Genomic DNA, 23601 nt, shown 5'->3' on the forward strand with positions numbered 1-23601 from the left:
ATGCAGACACTTTGTGAACTCTGGAAAGCATTGCTACTATGTAATACTTTGTCATCTTTATTGATAACCCTTAGGTTATCAATAAAGATGTGTTATTTACAAGCTAGACATTGCTGTTCTGTAATACTTTGTCATAATTAGCTCATATGTTACAAATAAAAAATGTGTTATTTATAGACTATTGAGATAGACATAAAAGCATGTGTTGGAAAGATTTCCATGATAATACAGCTATTTCTATTGTCAAGCCATGTGGCACAGCATTTATTTAAATTGGTCTAAAGTTTTAGTTCAGTGTCCATTTATTTAGCCTGGGACTTATTTGATTAATGCAGGAGATGGCATGCATGAATACCGTCCAAAGTATGAGAGTAAGAACTAGATGCTGTGGGAACTCTCGGAGAGCCCTCATTTCTAACGCATAGGGTTAGGGGAACCATCCTGTTCGAGATGGGACCTGGGCCTCATAGGGTTTGTTGAGGAGCTGGGTACAGTGGGGAAGTCTGCAGGCCTGGTTTTCCTAGAGGAGCAAAAAAATAGACTTTACCACATTCGTACTACCTGCTTTCATTTTACAGTGTTCCTTTCCATGTTTACATTATGAGATTATAATCCAACAGCATTTTAGGGCTAGGTAGTACTCTAGTACTCACCTTCCTTACAGACACCAATGGTGAATACTCCCAAGGTGTGGGAAGGATAGGTCATGACATTCTAGGTACTTTTTAACAGTACACAAAATTCGAATTGAGAAGCAGAAATGTTTTACAAGTTTCATGTCCAAGCAAGACATATCTCTAGGATCGTAGGTAAGTCATCTCCTGAATTTGTTCTCTTTCTGAAATGATCATCCAAAGATACGCACAATGTCCAGAAATCTTTGATCGGTTAAGTTAAATACCAGTGGTAAAAGTCATCAAAGGTTTTAGGAACAAATATGTTTCATAGGACTAGACAGTGGCACAGCTGAGACTTGACCCCAGGACTGTAAGTCTAGAAAAATCCTTTTCTGAACTACTACTCCACCCTATAGCTCCCCTGCAAAGACTGAGCCTCATCAGACCATAACGAAATGGCAGCAATGATGACAAGGATGATTTGTTTACCCCGGAGATTTTTCTTGGGTTGAAGTTGACATTAAAAAGGATGACATTCCCCAGTTAACATCTGACCAACTTAGACCCTCTTCATTTAGATTGTTTTTTGCTTTTCCCCACCAATGAACTAATAATTAAATGCATCCTTTCTAATTAAAGCAGTTCCTTAACAATGGCACAGCCTCCTGAGTTTTCAATTTTTCTTTTTAAGTGAGTAGCCACTTTCATAGTAGAATTACAATTACCACTTAGAATGTCAGAAGAGTATTAAGTACATCTTTATGCATAGAGTGATGGTCAGCATGAAAGTGGTCAGCAGGACAAAACTTAACAAGTGGATTTTGAAGCATTATTATTAGTTTAATTTTCCCATGTCATTGGACAGGCTGAAGGTCCTTATTATACAGCTGCTAAAAAAGACAACATTCTTCTAATTTATTTACTTATTTACTTTTTGAGACACGGTCTCGCTCTGTTGCCCGAACTGGAGTGCAGTGGCACGATCTTGGCTCACTGCAACCTCCTCCTACTGGGCTCAAACAATCCTCTCACCTCAGCCTCCTGAGCAGCTGGGACTACAGGCACACATCACCACACCCAGCTAATTCTTGCATTTTTAGTAGAGATGGGATTTCACCATGTTGCCCAGGCTGGTCTCAAACTCCTGCGCTCAAGCAATCCACCCCTCGATCTCCCTAAGTGCTGGGATTACAGACATGAGCCACCACCTCGCCAAAAGTGCTATTTTAAATGAAATATTGTTCAAGTCACAGAAAACATACATCCCACGAGACTATAAAGTTCTACAGGAGTTTGTGACTTTCAGGGCATGTGACCTGTGTGATGGAGATGAGGGCAAGAAGACTGAGGAAGTGGGCCGATCTTCCTCGTTTTTGTCTCTTTAATTTTAGAAAACCTCAGGCTTGCTGTTTGGTGAGAATTGCTACAAAAGGAGACTTTTCCTTTCATAAACAGACATTATCCAGTGACAGACATTTTAGCAATTTCTGGTATATTTGTTGTAAATAGCTAAATAGTTTTAAATAAATTACCAAAATCCCTTAATGCTTTCTAACTGGAGGTCTGCATTTTAATGGAATGCAATCAGGTTAATTGGAATCTTAAGACAGTGACATTTGGAGGCATGAGCTGTGAGCCGATGGCCACGTGGACTCCAGGTTCAGCTACCCACTCTGGGAGGCATCAGTCCTCAGTGTGGGAGGGGCAGCCTGAGCAGCTGGCAGCCCAGAAGGCCCCTCCCTGAGTCGCAAGAATTCACCCCTACCTCTTGCAGGAGGTGTGGTCCTGTTTGACAAGGTCAGTTACTAGAAGAGGTGAAGTATGGTGGGTAGAGAGCCATGTTGCTCATTATCTACGCAGGCCTGGCCTGACTCACCCCATGGAGAAGCAACACACTTGCAGGCCTTCAGCAGTGGTCACATAAGGCTGTTCTTACATATTTATATAAAACCAAAAAGTGGGCTGGGTGCAGTGGCTCACACTTGTAATCCCAGCACTTTAGGAGGCCAAGATGGGTGGATCATCTGAGGTCAGGAGTTCGAGGCTAGTCTGATCAACATGGTGAAACCCCATCACTACTAATAATACAAAATATTGTCCCGGTGTGGTAGCATGCACCTGTAATTCTGGCTACTCGGGAGGCTGAGGCAGGAGAATCACTTGGAAGGTGGAGGTTGCAGTGAGCTGAGATTGTGCCACTGCACTCCAGCCTAGGCGAGAGAGAGAGTGAAATTGTGTCTTAAAAAAACAAAACAAATCAAAACGAAAAGCAACAACAGAAAGAACTGAAAGGCCTGCCCTCTCTTGATTACACAGGTTTCCATCCATCCTAGGCTCTGGGACAGTGCTAGCTACCTTTGGGCTCACAGAGGCCTGTAAATCTACCTTCCTATGTTTTTGTGTTGTTTATATATAAATACATATACACACACACCCAGTCATTCCTTTGCTTCCAAAGGGGATTGGTTCCAGGGCCCACCCCACCCCTACACCCCTGTACTAAAATTCATGGATGCTCAACTCTGAGATATAAAAGGGCATAGTATTTGCATGTAACCTGTGTACATTCTCCCATTATTTTAAATCATCTCTAGATTACTTGCAATAACCTAATACAATTTAAGTGCTAAGTAGTTGTAATAATGTATCATTTATTTGTATTATTTTTTATTTTTCCTAATATTTTTTCTTTTTTAAAAATTCTCTTCTTATTATTTCTTGTTTCTTTTTCTAGAGGCTGAGTCTTGCTCTATACCCCAGGCTGGAGTGTGGAGTGTACTGGCACAATCATGGCTTACTGCAGCCTCGAGCGCCTGGGCTCCAGGAGTCCTCCCACCTAAGCCTCCCAAGTAGCTAGGGCTACAGGCCTATACCACCACACCCAGCTAGTGTTTTAATTTTTTTTTTTTTTTTTTGTAGAGACATGGTCTTGCTATGGCCCAGGCTGGTCTCAAACTCCTGACCTCAAGCCATGCTCCCACCTCAGCTTCCCAAAATGCTGGAATTACAGGCATGATTCTAATTTTAACTGTTTTTGATACACAGTTGATCAAATTGGCCCACGTGGAACTCAGATACAGAGGGCCAACCATGCCTAACGAGGCAGAACTATTGCAGATCCTTGGTGACCTCACTGTTGCTGAATAACCCTTCCCTTTAGCCCTCTGCTGGTGATAACTCCAGTTCCACTTGGTTTTCTTCCAGGTATATGCAAACTATTTTACTTCTGTGAACAAAAATATATGAAACAAAACAAAACAAATTGACTTCGTTAGCTTGTAGACATCTGTTATTATTAAACAGGCCAGTGTCTTCCTTCACTGTCCTTGAACTTTTGGTCCTATTTTTTATGTAAGCCTATTTCTTCTCATTTATTCACTCTTATTTCCAAAGTAGTATTTGCCCAACTTTTAGGTTGTCATGTATTCAGTATTCTCCCTCCCAACCTAACAGTGAAGAGAGCACATTATGGCAGGTGCCTTCCTCTTCTCATTGCTCCCTGATTCCAGTCCACTTTCATGGCTTGGTGCAGGGCTTCTTGCTAAACGTGGACTCTGTTGTTCAGATCTAGAGCAGACGCTTTCTGGGTGGTCCTACAGATTTACATCCGTGAAAGAGATGAGCCGGCTGTGCTGACCTTTTTTGAGACTTGCAATGTATTCGAATGTGTGAGATGGTTAATGCTGCTGTCAATATTAATACTATTCCATGGGTTAAAAATGGTCTTAAAAATATCCAGGCCGGGCGTGGTGGCTCAAGCCTGTAATCCCAGCACTCTGGGAGGCCGAGGCGGGCGGATCACGAGGTCAGGAGATCGAGACCATCCTGGCGAATACAGTGAAACCCCGTCTCTACTGAAAATACAAAAACTAGCCGGGCAAGGTGGCGGGCGCCTGTAGTCCCAGGTACTCGGGAGGCTGAGGCAGGAGAATGGCGTCAACCCGGGAGGCGGAGCTTGAAGTGAGCTGAGATCTGGCCACTGCAGGCCAGCCTGGGCGGCAGAGCGAGACTCCGCGACAAAAAAAAAAAAAAAAAAAAAAAAAAAAAAAAAAAAAAAAAAAAAAATCCAGCCAAGTTTAAAAAGTATTACTACAGAAAATCACAATGTTATTTGGAACTGGAAATAGAATTGGCACCAAGGCTTTTTACGACACTTTTGGCTTCCTGTCAGTCACTTCATGTCTTTCCAGCCTCTTAGTCTGTACAGGGTGATGCATTTGGGAACTGTGATAAGAAGAAATTCAAGTCTGTATATTGGCTGCCGATGCTCGAAAGTTCTGTTGTGATTTGGGGGATGTTAAAGCACATTTCTTTTTTTTCTTTTTTTTTTTATTATTATTATACTTTAAGTTCTAGGGTACATGTGCACAACATGCAAGTTTGTTACATATGTATACACGTGCCATGTTGGTGTGCTGCACCCATTAACTTGTCATTTACATTAGGTATATCTCCTAATGCTATCCCTCCCTACTCCCCCCTCCCCACAATAGGCCCCAGTGTGTGATGTTCCCCTTCCTGTGTCCAAGTGATCTCATTGTTCAATTCCCACCTATGAGTGAGAACATGCAGTGTTTGGTTTTCTGTTCTTGAGATAGTTTGCTGAGAATGATGGTTTCCATGCTGCATCCATGTCCCTACAAAGGACACGAACTCATCCTTTTTTATGGCTGCATAGTATTCCATGGTGTATATGTGCCACATTTTCTTAATCCAGTCTGTCACTGATGGACATTTGGGTTCATTCCAAGTCTTTGCTATTGTGAATAGTGCTGCAATAAACATATGTGTAAAGCACATTTCTATATGAAGGCTCAGTCTTGAAAGAGGAGAGCCACTTCAGAAAGTATCTGCATTTCTTCATTTTTTGCATTTTTAATGATATATCATAGTTGTACATATTTTGGGGATACATGTGATATTTTGACACATGTATACAATATATGATGATTAATCTGAGTAATTTGCATATCATCACCTCAAACATGTATCTTTTCTTTGCCTTGGGAACATTACAGTTCTTCTCTTGTAGCTATTTTGAAATAGGTAATAAAGTTTTGTTAACTCTCATTTCCCTACTGTAGTATCAAGTACTGGTATTTATTTTTCTTTCTTTCTTTTTGTTTCCCCTTTGCCCAAGTTTTTTTCTTTTTTGTTTTGTTTTTCATTTTGGTATTTCTTTATTTCTAAGGGGATTAGCAGGTACATAGAGAAGCTAAATACTTTGCTGAAGGTCACTTTGCTAGGGAATGACAGAGCTGGGCCTGTGACCTCAGGGTTCTCCCACTACAGCATTTTTTCATGATAACGAAATCCTCTGAGTTCTACTTTGGAAGTTTTCTTTGTGAAGTTTAACATGTGGTATTGGTGTGCCGATTTCAAACTGTGTATCAGCTGGGTTTAAAATGAACTTGTCATTACCTCATCGAGTGTGATATCCAGTACACAGTTGACATTAAAAAGTATTTTACTGGCTGAATGACTATCTCATGGATAACATGCCCTAATCTACAAGAAAAAAAAAACGGAGAAACACCACTGACAAAAATTAGCAAACAAGAAAATGGGGGTGGGGGAAGCAGAAAATGGATATTACTAAAAATTTCAGAAAAAGAGAGTTCAGCTACTTACTTTCCTCCAAATATATTTAGATGTGGTTATCGCTTTTACACAAGCATATTTTCATGACCAAAATTACTTTTTTTATGTTTAAATATTTCCTATTTATTTGTCCAACAGATATAATTGGGTGCCTGCTTTGGGCCAGGCCGTGTTTAGAATGCAGAACATAGCATCAGTGAACCAAATAAAAAAAAGACCAAAACCCAGATTTTATGGAATTTATGAACTCATTGGGAGAGACAAGCCATAATTAACTCTAGCCAAATATTGAACAGGAACTCTTTATTGTTTTCATGTTTTGCACAATAGCGCAAAAATGCAGCAGTGTTAGGTAGAGTCTGGGAGGAAAAATCCCATCAGTTATGTTAACAGAGAAAATTTAACATCAGGAATTGGTTAGACAGGTATTAGAAGACGAGCAATGCAAAGAGGGAACAAATGAGGCAGGATAGCAAGAACAACAGCAGGAAGCAGCTGTCCGCTCCTGTGCTGAGGGGACAGATAAGAAAATGAGCTTCTCAGAACCTAGAAGCTTGGACAAGGGGTCCGCAGAACTGGGACCCAGACTCCCGAGGAGGCGGGGCTGGCCAGCTGGTGCGGAGACTTCGAGAGCTCAGAGGAGAGTCCCTAAGGAGTAGGGAGGCAGGTCTCTCGGAAGGAGCCTTGCTTGTGGGTGAGGTGTCTTTTGGGAGTGTGCAAAAGAGCTAGTCCTGGGAAAGTGAGAGAAACTGGAAACTAACCGACTGCTAACGGAAACAAATGCCGCTGCCAGGGTGAAGGGCTGTTGCTGGCCAACTCTGGCAGAAACAGGAAGCAAACAGAGGAGCCGGTCCCCTCTCCCTCCCTGTCCTTCCAGGCTCCCTGTGGTGTCCCTGTCAGCAGAGACAGTAAAGCAGCAGTGCTGTTTACAGAGTCCCGGCCCTCTCCACACAAAGCGGTGGGTAGGAGGGAGTGTTTGGAGGGGAGAGACAATGGCTTGGTAACAGGCACAGCCCCAAATACGCTAGGCGACAATGATCTCATGTTCTGAAGCGAGTTGCTAGACTACCTAAGCAGGACTTGCAGAAGAAATGACTGAAATGCTTTTTATTGTGGTAAAATATGCATCATGTAACAACGACCATTTAACCATTTTTAACTGTACAACTCAGGGACGTTAAATACATTAACAGTGTTGTACAGCCATCACTATTATCCATCGCCAGAACTTTTGCATCTTCCCAAAGTGAACCTCCAGGCCGCTTAAACACTGAGCCCCTTTTACTCTGACTCCCCAGGCCCTGGCAGCCACCGTTCGATTTTCTGTCTCTACGTGTCTAACTGTTCCAGGAACCTCACATGAGTGGAATCATGCAGTGTCTGTCCTTTCATGTCTGGGTTATTTCACTGAGCATGATGTCTTCCAGGTTTATCCGTGTCTGTGGCATGTGTCAGAATTGCATTGCTTTGTAAGGCTGAATAATATGAAATCTGGTTTTGTGACCCTTAGTCCAACACCCCGTTGGACACTGGGGAGAAGATGTATTTAGGAAGATTTTTTTTTGGCATGCTGTGGGTGCCCCTTCCCTTGCCAACACACGCACAGCATCGTGGGAGGAAAGAAGAATGTATTTCTCCCTATCCTCAAGTCAAGTGACAAGGGCTTCAGGAGGACCACACAGAAAGCTGGATATGTGCCACTGCAGATGAGATCTCAAACACAGTGGTCTGGACTGAGCTATGCCTGAAAAATCTAAAGACTGGTAGAAGCAATCTATGGCAGCAGAGAGTGGGTATTGCTTGGGAAGTAACTGCTTCTCTTACTGAGGAGAGAAAAAAGACACTTGTTTTCCTTGGACTAGATGTGGGCCACGAAAGACAGATGGCATTGGCTAGGATCTCATCTGGAGAGGTGAAGAGATTGCGGGTGAAACATGTTGGAAGTATAGGGATGGATGACATGGAACTGTCATAGGCAGCCAGCAGGACAGTGGATTATCCATTTCAGAAAACTGCTGGTGAAAGGACTTCATCCATGAGCGTCTGCACAGAACCAATGAAAGATTCCATGAGGTCCACAAAATGCTTCATGAACGAGAACAACCTTTAGTTCCCACCGTGCCCAGAGATCACTTAACTCAGTTCACACCAGCACCAGTCAAAAAGAACATTTTGGCCAGATGCAGCGGCTCATACCTGCAATCCTAGTACTTTGGAAGGCTGAGATGGGAGGATCGCTTGAGGACAGGAGTTTGAGACCAGCCTGAGCTCTCTCAAAATATATTTAATTTTTTTTTTTTTTAAGCCAGGCATAGTGGCAAGCACTTGTAATCCCAGCTACTCAGAAGGCTGAGGCAGGAGGGTGGCCTGAACCCAGGAATTCAAGGCTGCAGTGAGCCATGATCGCACCAGTGCACTCCAGCCTGGGTGACAGAGCAAGACCCTGTCTCTTAAAAAAAGAAAAGAAAAGGACTTTTCTGGCTCCCTAACCTCTACTTGCTGGCTCCTTTCACCACCACCGCGACCCTGTCCCACTAACTACTGAACTGGGAGTGAAGGATGCACCAAGAGAAGAAGCCACTTTTCCCACGCAAGCTTCCTAATAGCAGCAGGTCCAAGCTGGAGATGAGAAGTTTCAAATGGTGATGAAATGTGGAGCCTGGATTTTACACTGGACGGGGAATCTTAGTATCAGAAATGAGAACGTTTTGTGATTTGGAGAGCATTTGCTTATTATTGAAATTTATGAAAAATCTGTGGCCCTGCCCGAGTTTCATTCAAGGGCAATGGAAGAATGAGCCCCTACAGAGTAGGCTTCCAGGGATATGAAGTCACCTATAGGTCCTGCTTGTTCCAGACAACAGGTTGGCCGGCAGATGTTTCAAGTGGCGATGAAAGCTGGGAGCGAAACGTGGCCGTCTGGAGTGCTGCCTGCGCTGCAGTGAAAGTAATGTTGTGGGGTAAACCACTGCATTATGTGTAAAATAAAAGCATTTCACTTCTCTTGCATGAAAAAGGACATGAGGTGGGACAGCAGCAGGCAGGGTTTTGTTTTGTTTTGTTGTGTTGTGTTTTTTTTAAAGTAGCTCCCCGGGTTACACAGCTTACTGGGTGCAGCTCTTCACTGCTGAGGTTGACAGGTGTTTTATGATCCCCTAAAAGATCATAAAGCTAAAGTTTTCAGATCAAAGGAAAACCAACAAATAGAGGCAGCATTATTTGTGAAAAACTTTACCATAAAAGGAAGCAGGGAAGTTAGGGTTAAGACTGGATCATGGTCTATGGTCATACATAAGCAGATTGTTTTTTTTAGTTGAGCTATTGAAGTGTATTTTTACACTAATGGGGAAAATTAATGATTGAGAAGAGAGAGAAGAAAATTACAGGAGAGAAGCTGTTAATTGTCCAGAACATAGGATTCCGTGTACGGCTAGTGGGGTTTGCATTCTAGAAGTACAGATAGTTCATCCTCATCTCTCTTGCAGGAACGTATGAGAAGAGATACAAATAGATTAGTAGATTTGCTGGTATAGGCCCATGGAAATCAAAGTGGGCCACTCCCCTGAACTTGATACTTGATACTATACTTGATATAGATAGCGAATATTTTGTTGATCATATAATTGTTGAACATATATAGACTGACCCCAGAATAAAATTTAGAACTTCTTATTTGCTCCTTTCTTCTAAAAGTAGTAGGAAAGAAAAAAAATGCTCTTAAATTGATGCTTCTAGGGGAGGCGCAGTGGCTCATGCCTGTGATCCGAGCAATTTGGGAGGGTGAGACGAGCAGATCACTTGAGGCTGGGAGTTCCAGACCAGCCTGGCCAACATGGGGAAACCCAGTCTCTATTAATAATACAAAAAATTAGCTGGGTATGGTGGCACGTGTCTGTAATCCCAGCTACTTCGAAGGCTAAGGTCTGAGAATCCTTTGAACCTGGGAGGTGGAGGTAGCAGTGAGCCGAGATGGCACCACTGCACTCCAGCATGGGTGACAGAGCAAGACTCCATCTCAAAAATAAAAATAAAAATAAATAAACTGATGCTTCTAGCTATTTGGGGCATTCATTCCTTCAATTGATGATAATCCACCACCACCATATTTGTCAGATATGATGACAGACATTACAGATAAAGAGATGAGACAGGTATGGTCATTGTCCAGAAAGAGTAAAAGTTGGGGGCAATAAACAAGCACCAACAAATAAATATGGTAATGTTTTCTCCGTTCTATGTGAGCCATGGTTGTTGATAATAAGCAACAGACACTGACTCGCGATCTTTGGACTAATCAGGAATTTATTGAAATATGGAGGACATAAAAGCCAGAGAACTAGACTTGGAAAATAAATGTGCCCCAGAGAAGCTCCATCATGCCAGGAGTCTTAGGTACAACAGTCAGTCGGACCAGGACCCAGTGCCACTGGTGAGGTTCTGCTGCCACACTCGGCACCTGCACTAGTTCTCCCATGGGAGGACGATATATACAATGCCACTTTCCCAGCTCTGAAGATTTTCCCACTTGCAGCTTAACTGAGCTTTTCCACCATCGTAAAAGGCCAAGGATTTTTAGGTGATGAGTATGTGGTAGGATCAGTAATAGGTCATTGTTTATGCTTTACTTTTTTTTTAACTATAAAGTGAATTTCTTGGTCAGCAGCAATGTTGTGTGTGATACTGTATATTAGTTTCATTAAGATAGCATATGGGCTGGGTGCTGTGGCTCATGCCTGTAATCTCAGCACTTTGGGAGGCAGAAGCGGGCGGATCACTTGAGGTCAGGAGGTTGAGACCAGCCTGGGTAATATGGTGAAACTCCATCTCTACTAAAAATACAAAAGGCTGGGCGCAGTGGCTCACGCCTGTAATCCCAGCACTTTGGGAGGCCGAGGCGGGCAGATCACGAGGTCAGGAGATCGAGACCATCCTGGCTGACATGGTGAAACTCCGTCTCTACTAAAAATACAAAAAAATTAGCCAGGCGTGGTGGCGGGCACCTGTAGTCCCAGCTACTCAGGAGGCTGAGGCAGGAGAATGGCGTGAACCCAGGAGGCGGAGCTTGCAGTGAGCCGAGATTGCGCCACTGCACTCCAGCCTGGGTGACAGAGCGAGACTCCGTCTCAAAAAAAAAAAAAAAAGGTGACATATCAGTACAGATTTCTGTAAAAAGTAGCATATTCAAAATATGTTACTGAAGAGAATTTAGTAAAGGGTCCATTCACAAAGCGTCAGCAAGGTTAAGAAAACTAAGTAGGGACCGCAAAGCATCCTGGGGTTAGCAGTGACAAGACTGCCATCCTTAGCCTGAAAGGGAACAGAGAAAGACTGGATTCCAGAACTTAGCATAACTTTAACCCCAGGAAAGAGCTGCCCAGCAGGAGCTGTGACCTGCAGGCAACAGACAAAGCCACTGTTCAACCGGTAATAAGTAACTTGACCCCTGCTTCTGCTGCCTCCTCCCAAATCCTGCCTGTACCTGCTTATGCCCCAGATGGAGGTCTGAGGGCAAAGAAGCTTCCTTGGAGAGCCTCCCGGAGGTGTTGCTAGCAGATGGTGTTGCAAATAGAAGCATGGTGGGCAAAGAGAAAATTCAAATGCAGATTAAATGTCTATTCTATTGAATTCCTCTCCAGCTGCTGCCCCCTCCAGGATGGAAGGTGACCCCAGACGATCAGCCTGCTGTCAGACAGATGGCTGATTCGCTTGAAGCTTTGTATAATACCATGGGCTCAGGGTTTATTACTTCCGCTGGTCGATGGAGCACTCGGCAGTGACAACTCGGCAGTGACAATGGCAAGATCAGCCTGGAGAGGAATATGTTACTGTGCACACAGATAGCCGTCAACCTGTTCACGACCTCGGTGGAGCAAGCCCTAGAGTGTCAAGACCTCGGTGGAGCAAGCCCTAGAGTGTCAAGCAAGGAGATCACCGTGACCATCTTATTTTCTGGACTTAAAAATATTCTTGGCTGGGCGCGGTGGCTCACACCTGTAATCCCAGCACTTTGGGAGGCTGAGGGGGTGGATCACGAGGTCAAGAGATCGAGACCATCCTGGCCAACATGATGAAACCCCATCTCTACTAAAAATACAAAAATTAGCTGGGCATAGTGGCACGTGCCTGCAGTCCCAGCTACTTGGGAGGCTGAGGCAGGAGAATAGCTTGAACCCAGGAGGCAGAGGCTGCAGTGAGCTGAGGTAGCACAACTGCACTCCAGCCTGGCGACAGAGCAAGACTCCATCTCAAAAACAAACAAACAAACAAAGTATATGCTTGCAGCTGGGCGCAGTGGCTCATACCTGTAATCTCAGCACTTTGGGAGGCCAGGGTGGGAGGATGTCATGAAGCTAGGAGTTCAAGACCAGCCTGGGCAATATAACAAGACCCTCTCTCTACAAAAAAAGGAAAAAAAATACAAAAACATTAGCCAGGTGCCAGGGCATGTGCCTGTAGTCCCAGCTACTGGGGAGGCTGAGGTGGGAGGACTGCTTGAGCCCAGGAGGTCAAGGCCTCAGTGAGCTGTGATTGCACCACTGCACTCTGGCCTGTGTGACAGAGCGAGACCCTGTCTCCAAAAAAAAAAAAAAAATGGGTAGTGTGGAGTCTTAATTAGGGAAAAGGAGTCAGGCTGCAGGACCAGGGGTGAGCAAAGAGAGAAAGCAAATAAGCTATAGGTCTGCCTTTCTTCATGGCCCAGGACATATAGCCCTTCTGAGCAAATAACGTGCATAACTCACAAACTTCCTGCTCATCATCAAACACTTCGATTTGTCATCAAGCTCCTTGGCTGACAGAAGAATACAGGTGAGCTTCCTGCTACCTTGGCGTTATTGATCAACCCAAGAATCGTTTTATAAAATCTCCAGCAAGCCTTTGTTTCCTGGCAGTCAGCTCCTCTTCCACTGATTCTGCCCATTGCACTCTGGCAGCATGTTTTCCTGCTTTCTCTAATAAATCTGCCTTTCTTTACCTACAACTGTCTTGGTAAATTTGTTTACCCCTGCACCACTGGCCCAGACGGTTGCTGCTCACCTGCAACAGAGAGATAGATGATAGATAGATAGATAGATAGATAGATAGATAGATAGATAGATAGATAGATTCTTGCACTATGAGCAATTCTGAGAAGTTCATTTATATGACTCTTCCCAGACTATTTCTGTGTCACTAACCAGCCAATATAGTAGCCACTGCAGGGCATGAAACAGACCCACTTGCCATGCCTTAGTTGATCTTTGATCAAGAAATATACAGCATCTCAGCTCTGGTTAGGCCACCACTGAGTCCAGGTTTTGATTTAACAGATGAGCAAGCTCCTAGAACTGCATTCAGTCGCCCAGGTTGGCACATGAAGCCCAGACTCTCTGGTAAGCTAACCCATGTTGATAAATTCAGTACAGTCTATAATTACATTCCTCTCTCTTTGGCAGTCACCTTCAGAATCCGTATGTGTGGATACTTACCCCAGATCTTTTCCTTCTAAATTCAATGGGCTGTAAATCTGGTGTGTAAACCTTCTGGGTTTGACTTTGTAATATTTTTTCTCTGGAACCTGCAGGAAAGTGGCCAGTTACAGACTTGGGGACAGTGAGAAGGGGGAGGAAACATGGTGCTGTAGAATGGGCTGAGCTCTCTCCCTCTTACAGGAAACTCCCTCTGGTGGGGCAATGGCAGGCCTATGAGGAAGTAAGGGTTGTCCTTTTCAGGGGAGTGAGGGAGGGCTGCATCCAAAAATTCTCATTCCTGTTCTCAGGGCCCCGTTTTACCCCCCGTAGGCAATGCCCTGACTTTCACATAAAATATTTGGGGAGGCTATGAATTCAAGTGATTTGGCAGCCTATAGATTCTCACTAACCTAGAGCTTATATTTCAGCTGCCTTAGCACTACCGCTTCAAGAGATAAGAGAATCAAGCCTGTGTCGCGTTAAGAATTAAATGGGAGGTTGCAGTGAAACAAGATCATGCCACTGCACTCCAGCCTGGGTGACGGAGTAAGACTCCATTTCAAAAATAAGAATAAAAAATAAAAATAAAATAAAAAATAATTTGAGTATTTGTTTTTCTTAAGCGCATTCAAATGCCTTCCTGCCTTCTTGAATTCCTCATGCCCTTGGTAGCATTCTCCAGTGAGAACGGTGCTAATTTCCAAAGCCTTGCCCTACTTGGCTACCTAAATCTTGCAACTACAGGTGATTAGTTAAATGAGCTTTCTGCTACTGTACCCCACTGGTTGCCAGAGTCCTATTCTGGACTTAATGATGTTTCTCAGAATCTTCATATTTCTCTTGGAATGGCCGGAACAACGACCAACACGTTTTTAAAAATTTAGTTAAAATTGTGAATTGCAGGCAACAGAAAGGAATTCCGGATATCTTAAGCAGAGAAGGACATTGTCTGGAATACAGCAGGGACTGTACAGAATCAGGAGAACCTGGGTTGGAGAATGGGTTTGAATCCTGATTGTCTGAGAAGGACAAGGTTCCCTATTAGTGGGAGTGATGTGGCCAGGACACTGTCACCCCGCCTGTGCCTTTGAATGACTCGCTTTGCATTCAGAGTCCAGGATAAGAGTTCATGGTTGATTGAATCTAGGTCACAGGACCAGGCATCTATATTTGTTTCCTGGGGCTACTGTAATAAATGACCACAAACTGGGGGCTGAAAACAACAGAAATGTATTCTCTTGCAGCTCTGGAGGGTAGACGTCCTAAATCAAGTTGTCAGCAGGGCCCTGCTCCCTTTGAAGGCTCCACAGGAAAATTCCTCCTTGCCTCCTCCAGTTCCCGGTGGGCCCAGGCACTCTTTGGCTTGTGCCAGTGTAACTGCAGTATCTGCCTTCTGCCTTCTCTCCTGTCTATTATAAGGACATTTGTCATTGGCCTGTAGGGCCCACCCAGATAACCCAGGATGATCTCCCCTTGAGATCCTTAATTAATTCTAAAATAAGGTCGCGTTCCCAGATTCCAGAGGTTAGGATGTGGGCACATGATGGCGGGACTACACCATCTCACCAGGGCACAGGGAGTGGGGAAAGCTCCCTGCTTCCGTGTCTATGGTGTGAGGCAAGGCTCTGCATCCCATCAGCACTGCACACTACAGAGTTGAGTAGAAAATGCCCTGAGATATTAAAGCCAAAATAAACCAGATTGCAACCACAGCACTAGTGCCAAAACCTACCATATAATACAGGAGAGGTACAAGAGAGCACAGGAGACGAATCCTACACGGGGGGCAAGAAAGGCTTCGTGACACAAGCTGAACCATCAGAGATACTTGGTCTGTTAGGTGGTGTAGAGGAGAAAGGAAATTCCAGGCAGAGAGGGAACAGATGAGCAAAAAGCACGAAGGTATCAAATGTCCAAAGCATTCAGGGAATTTCAAGTCCAGACGGAAGAGCAGTGGCACTAGATAAGGAGCTTGTGCTGGAATATAAATCCACGAAGTCACTATGCGGATTCCTTTTTTGTTTGTTTCTTTGATCACTGCAAGAGTTTCTCTATGATAGAAGTAATGCATTGATTTACATTCTGGTGCAAAGTCCTCCTCTCGTCACAGAGAAGTCACTGGCTGGCTACTTCAAATGGCGCTGGCAGAGCACAGGGTGCGTGAATTGCGGGTGGGACATCATGAGCGAAGATGCAGATCAGATCCTGGGGGCTTTAGGTGACATGCTCAGGTATTTGGACTTTCTCTTTAGAGCTGGAGAGTGATACAGTGGTGACGTAGAGGATGACTTTCAGGACTTGAGTGTGACGGCACGGAGCGTGTAAGATTGAGACCATTATGTTATCTGCTTCCCCAAACTCAGTTCTTTATTCCAGTGTTGGTTTCTTTTTCCTTTCCTTTTGTTCTTTTTTCTTTCTTTCTTTCTTTCTTTTTTTTGATAGAAACAGGGTCTCGCTCTATTGCCCAGGCTGGAGTGCAGTGGTGTGTTCATACCTCACTGCAGCCTCAACCTCCTGGGCTCAAGTGATCATCCAGCCTCAGTCTCCTGAGTAGCTAGGACTATAGGCATGCACCACCACACCCGGCTATTTTTCAATCTTTTGTAGAGACAGGAGTCTCATTAAGTTGCCCAGGCTTATCTCAAACATTTGGTCTCAAGTGATCCTCCTTCCTCAGCCTCCCAAAGCCAGTGTTGGGAGGTGATAACGTTTTCATCAAGCTGTAGTGAAATGAGAAAATTAAACCTGATATAGTTAGTTCTTCATAAATTCTGTTCAATTTCAAAGGACTCTCCTTTGGTTTGAGATCATGACCTCCTAAATTTTATGAGGGTAAAATTGTCCATTTGTCTATGAAATTGTGGTAATAGTAAACAATAGGCTTTACAATCTCTGTATCTATCTATTGTATCTATCTATCTACATACCTATCCATGTGTTCGCCTTCAAGTAAAAAATCAGCTGGTCCCTCTAGTTCTCCAGTTGTCCCTTTGAGATTTTTCTGTACTGTGTAATCTGCAAGAGTGAGACCTTCTGGACCAGGTGAGCACTTAATCCCAGGTGGAGGTGATAGGGAAGGGGCAGGGGTACTCACACGAGGGATATGACAGAGCTGGAATCCACATCATGAGATCCTTGGCAGTCCAGATGCTACTATGTTTTGCATACACATAGACTCTGTCTGAAATTCAAATACATAATCAGGGTCGGAGACGGTGGCTCATGCCTGTAATCCCAGCACTTTGGGAGGCCATGGTGGGCGAATCACTTGAGGTCAGGAGTTCAAGACAAGCCTGGACAACGTGGTGATACCACGTCTCTACTAAAAATACAAAAATTAGCTGGGTGCAGTGGCGGGTGCCTGTAATCCCAGCTTCCCAGGAGGCTGAGGTGGGAACATCACTGGAACCCAAGAGGCGTAGGTTGCAGTGAGCCGAGATCATACTGCTGTACTCCAGCCTGGGTGACACAGCGAGACTCCGTCTACAAAAAAAAAAAAAAAAATCATAATCAGAGTTTATTTAGTTTATTTTTTTAGTACAGGTTGGATATTTCTAGTCTGAAATTCCAAATCCGAAATGCTCAAAAATTTGTAACTTTTGAGTGCCCATGTGATGCCACAAGTGGAAGTCACGCCTGACTTCATGTGACTGGTTGCAGTCAAAATGCAGGCATGGGACAGGTGGTTTCTTCAGCATCTCCAAGGGACAAAAGGCCCTTCCATCCCTCTTTAGATACGATCTGTTTTCCTCGCATGCCCAAATTTCCCCACGCGAGCACGCTCACAAAGTGTAATAAAATGACATGTGTTCGGGCACCAACGATGGGTTCCCCACGATGCCCCACATGAGGCCAAGACCTGCGTGCATTACCCGATGTGGTGTTTTGCTTATTTCCTGCTCTGTGGTGTAAAGATATTGTTGAAAATGTCAAAAAGACCTGCAGATACCCCTGTGAGAAACGGTGATGAGAAAAAGGAAGCATTTACGTAGTAGTGACGATGAAGATGACACTGCCAACACTGCAGAAAAAGCACCTGTCAATGGCATGATGAAAAGGTGCGATGGGCTTGTTGAAGGACTAGAGCAGTGTGCAGCCATAACACAAGAAATCATGTCAGTTTATAAAATCAGAGAGTTCCAAGACCAAAAAAAAAAAAAAATTCTTTTTTTTTTTTTGAGACAGAGTCTCGCTCTTTTTGCCCAGGCTGGAGTGCAATGGCGTAATCTCGGCTCACTGCAACCTCCGCCTCCCGGGTTCAAGCGATTCTCCTGCCTCAGCCCCCCGAGTAGCTGGGATTACAGGCATGCACCACCCCCCCGGCTAATTTTGTATTTTTAATAGAGACGGGGTTTCTCCATGTTGGTCAGGCTGGTCTTGAACTCCTGACTTCAGATGATCCACCTGCCTCAGCCTCCCAAAGTGCTGGGATTACAGGCGTGAGCCACTGTGCCCTACAAAAAAAAAAAAAAAAAAAAAAAAAAAAAAAAAAAAAAAAAAATTCTTAATGAGGCAGGTGACTCTGGAGGAACCATTTTCTAAAAGCCATCTAGCCGGCTAGGTGCAGTGGCTCACGCCTGTAATCCCAGCACTTTGGGAGACTGAGGAGGGCGGATTACCTGAGGTCAGGAGTTCAAGACCAGCCTGGCCAACACAGTGAAATCCCATCTCTACTAAAATTACAGAAATTAGCTGAGTGTTGTGGCGGGTGCCTGTAGTCTCAACTACTCAGGAGGCTGAGGCAGGAGAATCGCTTGAATCCAGGAGGTGGAAGCAGCAGTGAGCCGAGATGGTGCCACTGCACTCTAGCCTGGGCAACAGAGCAAGACTCTGTCTCAAAAAAAAAAAAAAAATAATAATAATAATAATAATAATAATAAGACCCTTCTAGCAGAATGTCTCCTCATCCCTAGAGGCCCCTCCTCTTGGTCCCTCAACTGCTTCTGATGTTTCTTCTTGCCTTGAAAAATAAAATACAGTGTACAGTAGCCTTTTAATCAAAACACAGCATTGCAGATGGAGACTGAAAGCCTGCCCTTACTTGTTGCTGTTAACAGCTGATACAGGTATCTGATGTTGTGCTGCTCGGCTACCCTGAACACTTTTTTAAAAAACTATATTAATGATGTGTCCTATTTTTTACTGTTAAGTATTTAAGCGTGAATAAGTATATGAACACGATTGCTTATCAGAAGCATATAAATTTAGAGTCAGGAATGATGGTGCCATCACACAACCAGATTGTCTATATAGGTGGCTGAGATAGTGACACCTTTTCTTTCTGATGGTTCAGTGTACACAAACTTGTTTCATGCACAAAATTATTTAAAATGTGGCATAAAATTACCTTCAGGCAATGTATACAAGGTATTATGAAACATCCATGAATTTTGTGTTTAGATTGGGTCTTATCCCTAAGAAATATCATTCTGCCTATGCAAGTCTTCCAATATCCAAAATCCGAAACACTTCTGGTCCCAAGCACTTCAGTTAAGGGATACTCAAACTCTAATAATCCCATGAGTGCCTCTTTGGGATCAATTGTGTTATAAATTTATTTTATGAAATACACTAATATATAATTTATTGTCACATTTCCCCTTAATTCCATCCTTAGAAAAATCATTAGATAACTTATAGCTTTATGGTTGAAAACCATGATCTTCATTTAAAAGCTCTTTCTTGAGCAACCTTTTTTCACTAAAATGACTTTGGGATTCCTCGTCCTCTATCCTGCCTAAACCTTCTTTCCTGGGAGAAAAGAGGATGAGTAATACATGTTCCACTTCTTCTCTGGAAGTGCCTTTCATATGTAATAGCGGAGCAGTCTTCTTCCAAGGTGCTATTTTGGGGGACCTATTACTTTTATCTCAACACAAACCAAGAGCTGTTTTTGTCAAATTGACACCAGCAGCCAATGGCTAGGGGAAGCCGGCCGCTACATTTTCATTTTTCTTCACTCTCGTGTTTGATTTTCTTGTTCATTTCTAACATTCTTTCATCTACAAAACCAAAATGAATTGTAATATAGTTGCAATGAACATGGCCTTATCATTGCCTGAGGAGGAATGGCCTTTGGTAACTGATCTCACGATCAATATTAAGCCGCCAGCTCTCTTTTCCTAATTTTTACATTATCCTCTTACATCCACTCCCTGGAACACACACACACACTCACACTCCCCACCCAGATGTTGTCAGGTTCATTTGCCCTATTTCGTTTTTGGGGCTAGTACCCTACTCTTAATGAAGGCCATTTAGACACGTACTCCTTGACATTTTTCGAGGAAAACAAAGTGCTCTCGGGGTATTTGATTTCTTCCCCTGAGGTAAACTCCCCTCACGTTGTTCACTTTCTTTCAACATGGTTATCAGGAGTAACTTTCTAGTCCCTGATGGGATTTCAGAGAGGATCATGTTCTCCAGATGCAACATATTTTGTTGTTTTGAAGCTCTGAGTTTGTTCTGCTCATAGGATTTCAAGGAGAGATGCCAGCTGTTCCTTTCCTTAGCATTTCCATCGTAATCTCTCTGGTGTATCATTAAGGAGTTTTGTGTAGAGGAGAAAATATTTATGAGGTTGTTTTACTTGCTTCATTTTTAGAGGGAGTCAGAACCAGAGTCCAAGTGTCACCCCAATCTAGAAAAGCTAATATTGCTTGCTGTCTATACTTTTGTATCCACCCATCATATGCTTACCCCTGGCTATGGTTATTCAGCTGTTATTCTGTGTTACTCCTGAATTAGTCTGTAGCTTCGAGAGAGTAAGGACCACCCATCTTTGTTTGTCTTACAGTTACCAAAGCATCTGTTGCCTAGTAGGTGCTTAGTCAACATTTCTCAAATTAAATTTAATTATAATAGAGCTCTAGCGTACACGGTAGTCTCTCCTCTGATGCTAACATCTATGAGACTTAAGAGTTTGTGATTCTTCCTCTTCTAGCTCCATGTCTTTTCCTACTATATGTATTCTCTTTTGATTTAATATACTTAATGTCTCTAATGGGCTATGTACTAGGATAATGATTGTTTTATTTTATTTTATTATTTACTGATTTATTTAGTTTTTTTGAGATGGAGTCTCACTCTGTTGCTCAGACTGGAGTGCAGTGACATGGTCTTGGCTCATTGCAACCTCTGCCTCCCAGGTTCAAGCGAATTCTCCTGCCTCAACCCCTGAATAGCTGGGATTATAGGCACGTGTTACTGCACCTGGCTATTTGTAATTTCGAAAAAAAATTACTGTATTTGTATTTTCAGTAGAGATGGGGTTTCACCATGTTAGCCAGGCTGGTCTTGAACTCCTGACCTCAGGTGATTCGCCTATCCCAGCCTCCCAAAGTGCTGGGATTACAGGTGTGAGCCACCATGCCCAGCCAGTGATAATGTTTAAATGAAGTTCTCCTGAGCTTCATGTCCATCTAACTTTGTGAGAGAGCACAATTATTACTGAATGTATAACACTTTCACACCATCATAAAGTCAAACCTTCATAAGTCTGTGACCATCTGTATATATTTGTGTGCGTGTGTTGCTGTTATTGTTGTTGTTATTCATTTATTGGCTTTGTGTCTTTCTTTTTGCATATGCTATTTCATATGCCTGGAATCACCCACTTCTCCTTGTCACCTGGCTGACCCTACTCATCTTTTGAACTTCAGTTTAGGTGTCAGCCCCTTGAAGGAGCCTTCACTCCCCCTTCCCACTCCAGCTGGATTAGTTGCATCGCCTATGTGCTCCTGTAGCACTGGTGCACAGCCACATCATAACATTCATCACACCAGATAAGGGGTATTAACGTTGTGATTTTGAACACCACAAGTGACCTAAAGGTCCACGATGTTTAATAATTTGCAATGACACAAAATAATTATTTTATAATGATTGTATAAATATATGATTATTGTATTAGTCCATTCTCAGGCTACTAATAAACACATACCTGAGACAGTGTAATTTATAAAGGAAAGAGGTTTAATTGACTCACAGTTCAGCATGGCTGGGGAGGCCTCAGGAAACTTACAATCATGAGTGGAAAGGGAAGCAAACATATCCTTCTTCACATGGCGGCAGCAAGGAGAAGTGCCAAGCAAATGGGAGAAAAGCCCCTTATAAAACCATCAGATCTTGTGAGAACTCACTCACTATCATGAGAACAGCATGAGGGTAACCACCCCTATGATTCAGTTACCTCCCACCAGGTCCCTCCCACAATACATGGGGATTATGGGAACTACAATTCAAGATGAGATTTGGGTGGGGACACAGCCGAACCATATCAATTCTATTATTTTGTAGATGATTATATCAAATAATCTTGATTCTTGGTATTAAATAAGGCAAGGCATGAGTTTGGGGAATCACATTAGCTCAGGATGTATCCATCCCAGAAGTAAAGGTTCTCCTACACTTTAATTTTCTATTTATTTGTATGCTTCCAATATTAAATTCTGGGGTCCTGAATGCGGTGAGAGCTGTTTTATCTCTATCCTTAGTGCCTTACATCCACCAGAGATTCAGTTAATATTTGTTGAAAAGATGAATGTGTATTTTTAATTTAATACAGAAAATTCTTTTTTTTTTTTCAAAAATCTGGCTTTGCCCCTGAGCCGTGGTTTGAGGTGCTGACCCTCTTCCCAGGAAAATACATGCATGGCTCATTTCAGAAGGTTTAAGGTAGAGACCTTGCCCTAGAAGATGGCCTCCTGTTTAGTCAAAGAGAAGAAGAGAAGAAATGTGTTTCTTTCAATACTAAATAGGACTGATTTGATGAAAAGACTCAATTGGAATTCAACTCCTTTGAGATAGATACGACCCCATTCTATCTTTGCCCAACAACTTCTTGGAGAAGGTGATATGATTCATGCACTTTAGACAGAGGCAAATTTGGATCCTAATTTAGGAAAATGAAGCAAAATCAGTCATATCTGTAGGTGTTTCGGGTGCCTGATTTGGGCATATAGACAAACCTCCTGCCCAGGTAGCTCACATATGCCTCCTACTTCTACACTACCTACAATTTCTCTTCTCGTTGGTACTCTTACTGATGGGGGCATTCAAGACTTTGCCTTCAGTGGCTTATCTGAGAGGTCTAACACATTTAGGCACAAATGCCTGAAGGAAAGGCGTGTAGACAACCACATTGTCTGATGACAGTTGACTGCCCAGGTCAGAGCCTGGCAGGGTAAGTCCGAACAGAGAGCTTTTAGCTTCGCCCTGTCATAGGGACTCAGTTAGCAAACATCTCTCTTATAATTAAAGCAGCCTCTAAAATTGCATGAGCAAAGATGAGGTGCTTTGGTAGCTCTTTCAAAATGCTTCTTAAATGCACTTCTAAAAAGTTAGCTTCTATGGCTCTCAACGGCACAGATCATGTGCCTACATATGAGTGAGACGTAGCTGGGCTTAAAATCTATAGGCAAGTTCTGAAGACTAGAGAGAAGCTTTCCAAAGCACATCCAGATCAATGATTTTTTAAATAGGGGCCAGGACTGGGGTGGGGCTGGTGTAGGGGAATGTTGGGGGAAGCCACATGCATCTCTGAGTAGGAAAGCCACATGCACCCTGCCATCGTGAGAATCACTGAGAGTAATGAGAAGTACTTTAGAGACGGGATTTCACTGTGGTCTCAATCTCCTGACCTTGTGATCTGCCCGCCTCGGCCTCCCAAAGTGCTGGGATTACAGGCGTGAGCCACCGCGCCCGGCACAACTACTTTCAAACACTGTTTTCCACCTTGTGCAAAAACAAATTCCAACTTACTTTATATCACATTGCCATAAATTTAAAATTATAGGGATTGGGAAGAATTTGATTCGCTAAAGATGCACATTGCTAAAAACGCCTCACGGTATGTGAGTTGCTGAAGGGCTGAAAGCTACTAACCTGAGTCATCCTGTGATTACAGGAAAATTACCTCTTGTCTTTGTGAATCA

At 43.3% G+C, this 23601-nt stretch overlaps 1 protein-coding gene across 1 annotated transcript in view; it reads left to right on the plus strand.

Moving 5' to 3' along the window:
• Nucleotides 1-12289, plus strand: part of LOC111551390 — a 47888-nt gene extending 35599 nt beyond the window's left edge. Inside the window, exon 5 of the mRNA XM_023225311.1 lies at nt 11855-12289. Within this exon, the coding sequence (XP_023081079.1) occupies nt 11855-11995 (141 nt within the window). The 3' untranslated portion in view covers nt 11996-12289. The remainder of the gene's footprint in view (nt 1-11854) is intronic.
• The last annotated feature ends 11312 nt before the right edge of the window (nt 12290-23601 follow it).

Source organism: Piliocolobus tephrosceles, chromosome 7 (assembly GCF_002776525.5).
Source record: "Piliocolobus tephrosceles isolate RC106 chromosome 7, ASM277652v3, whole genome shotgun sequence".
NCBI lineage: Eukaryota > Metazoa > Chordata > Mammalia > Primates > Cercopithecidae > Piliocolobus > Piliocolobus tephrosceles.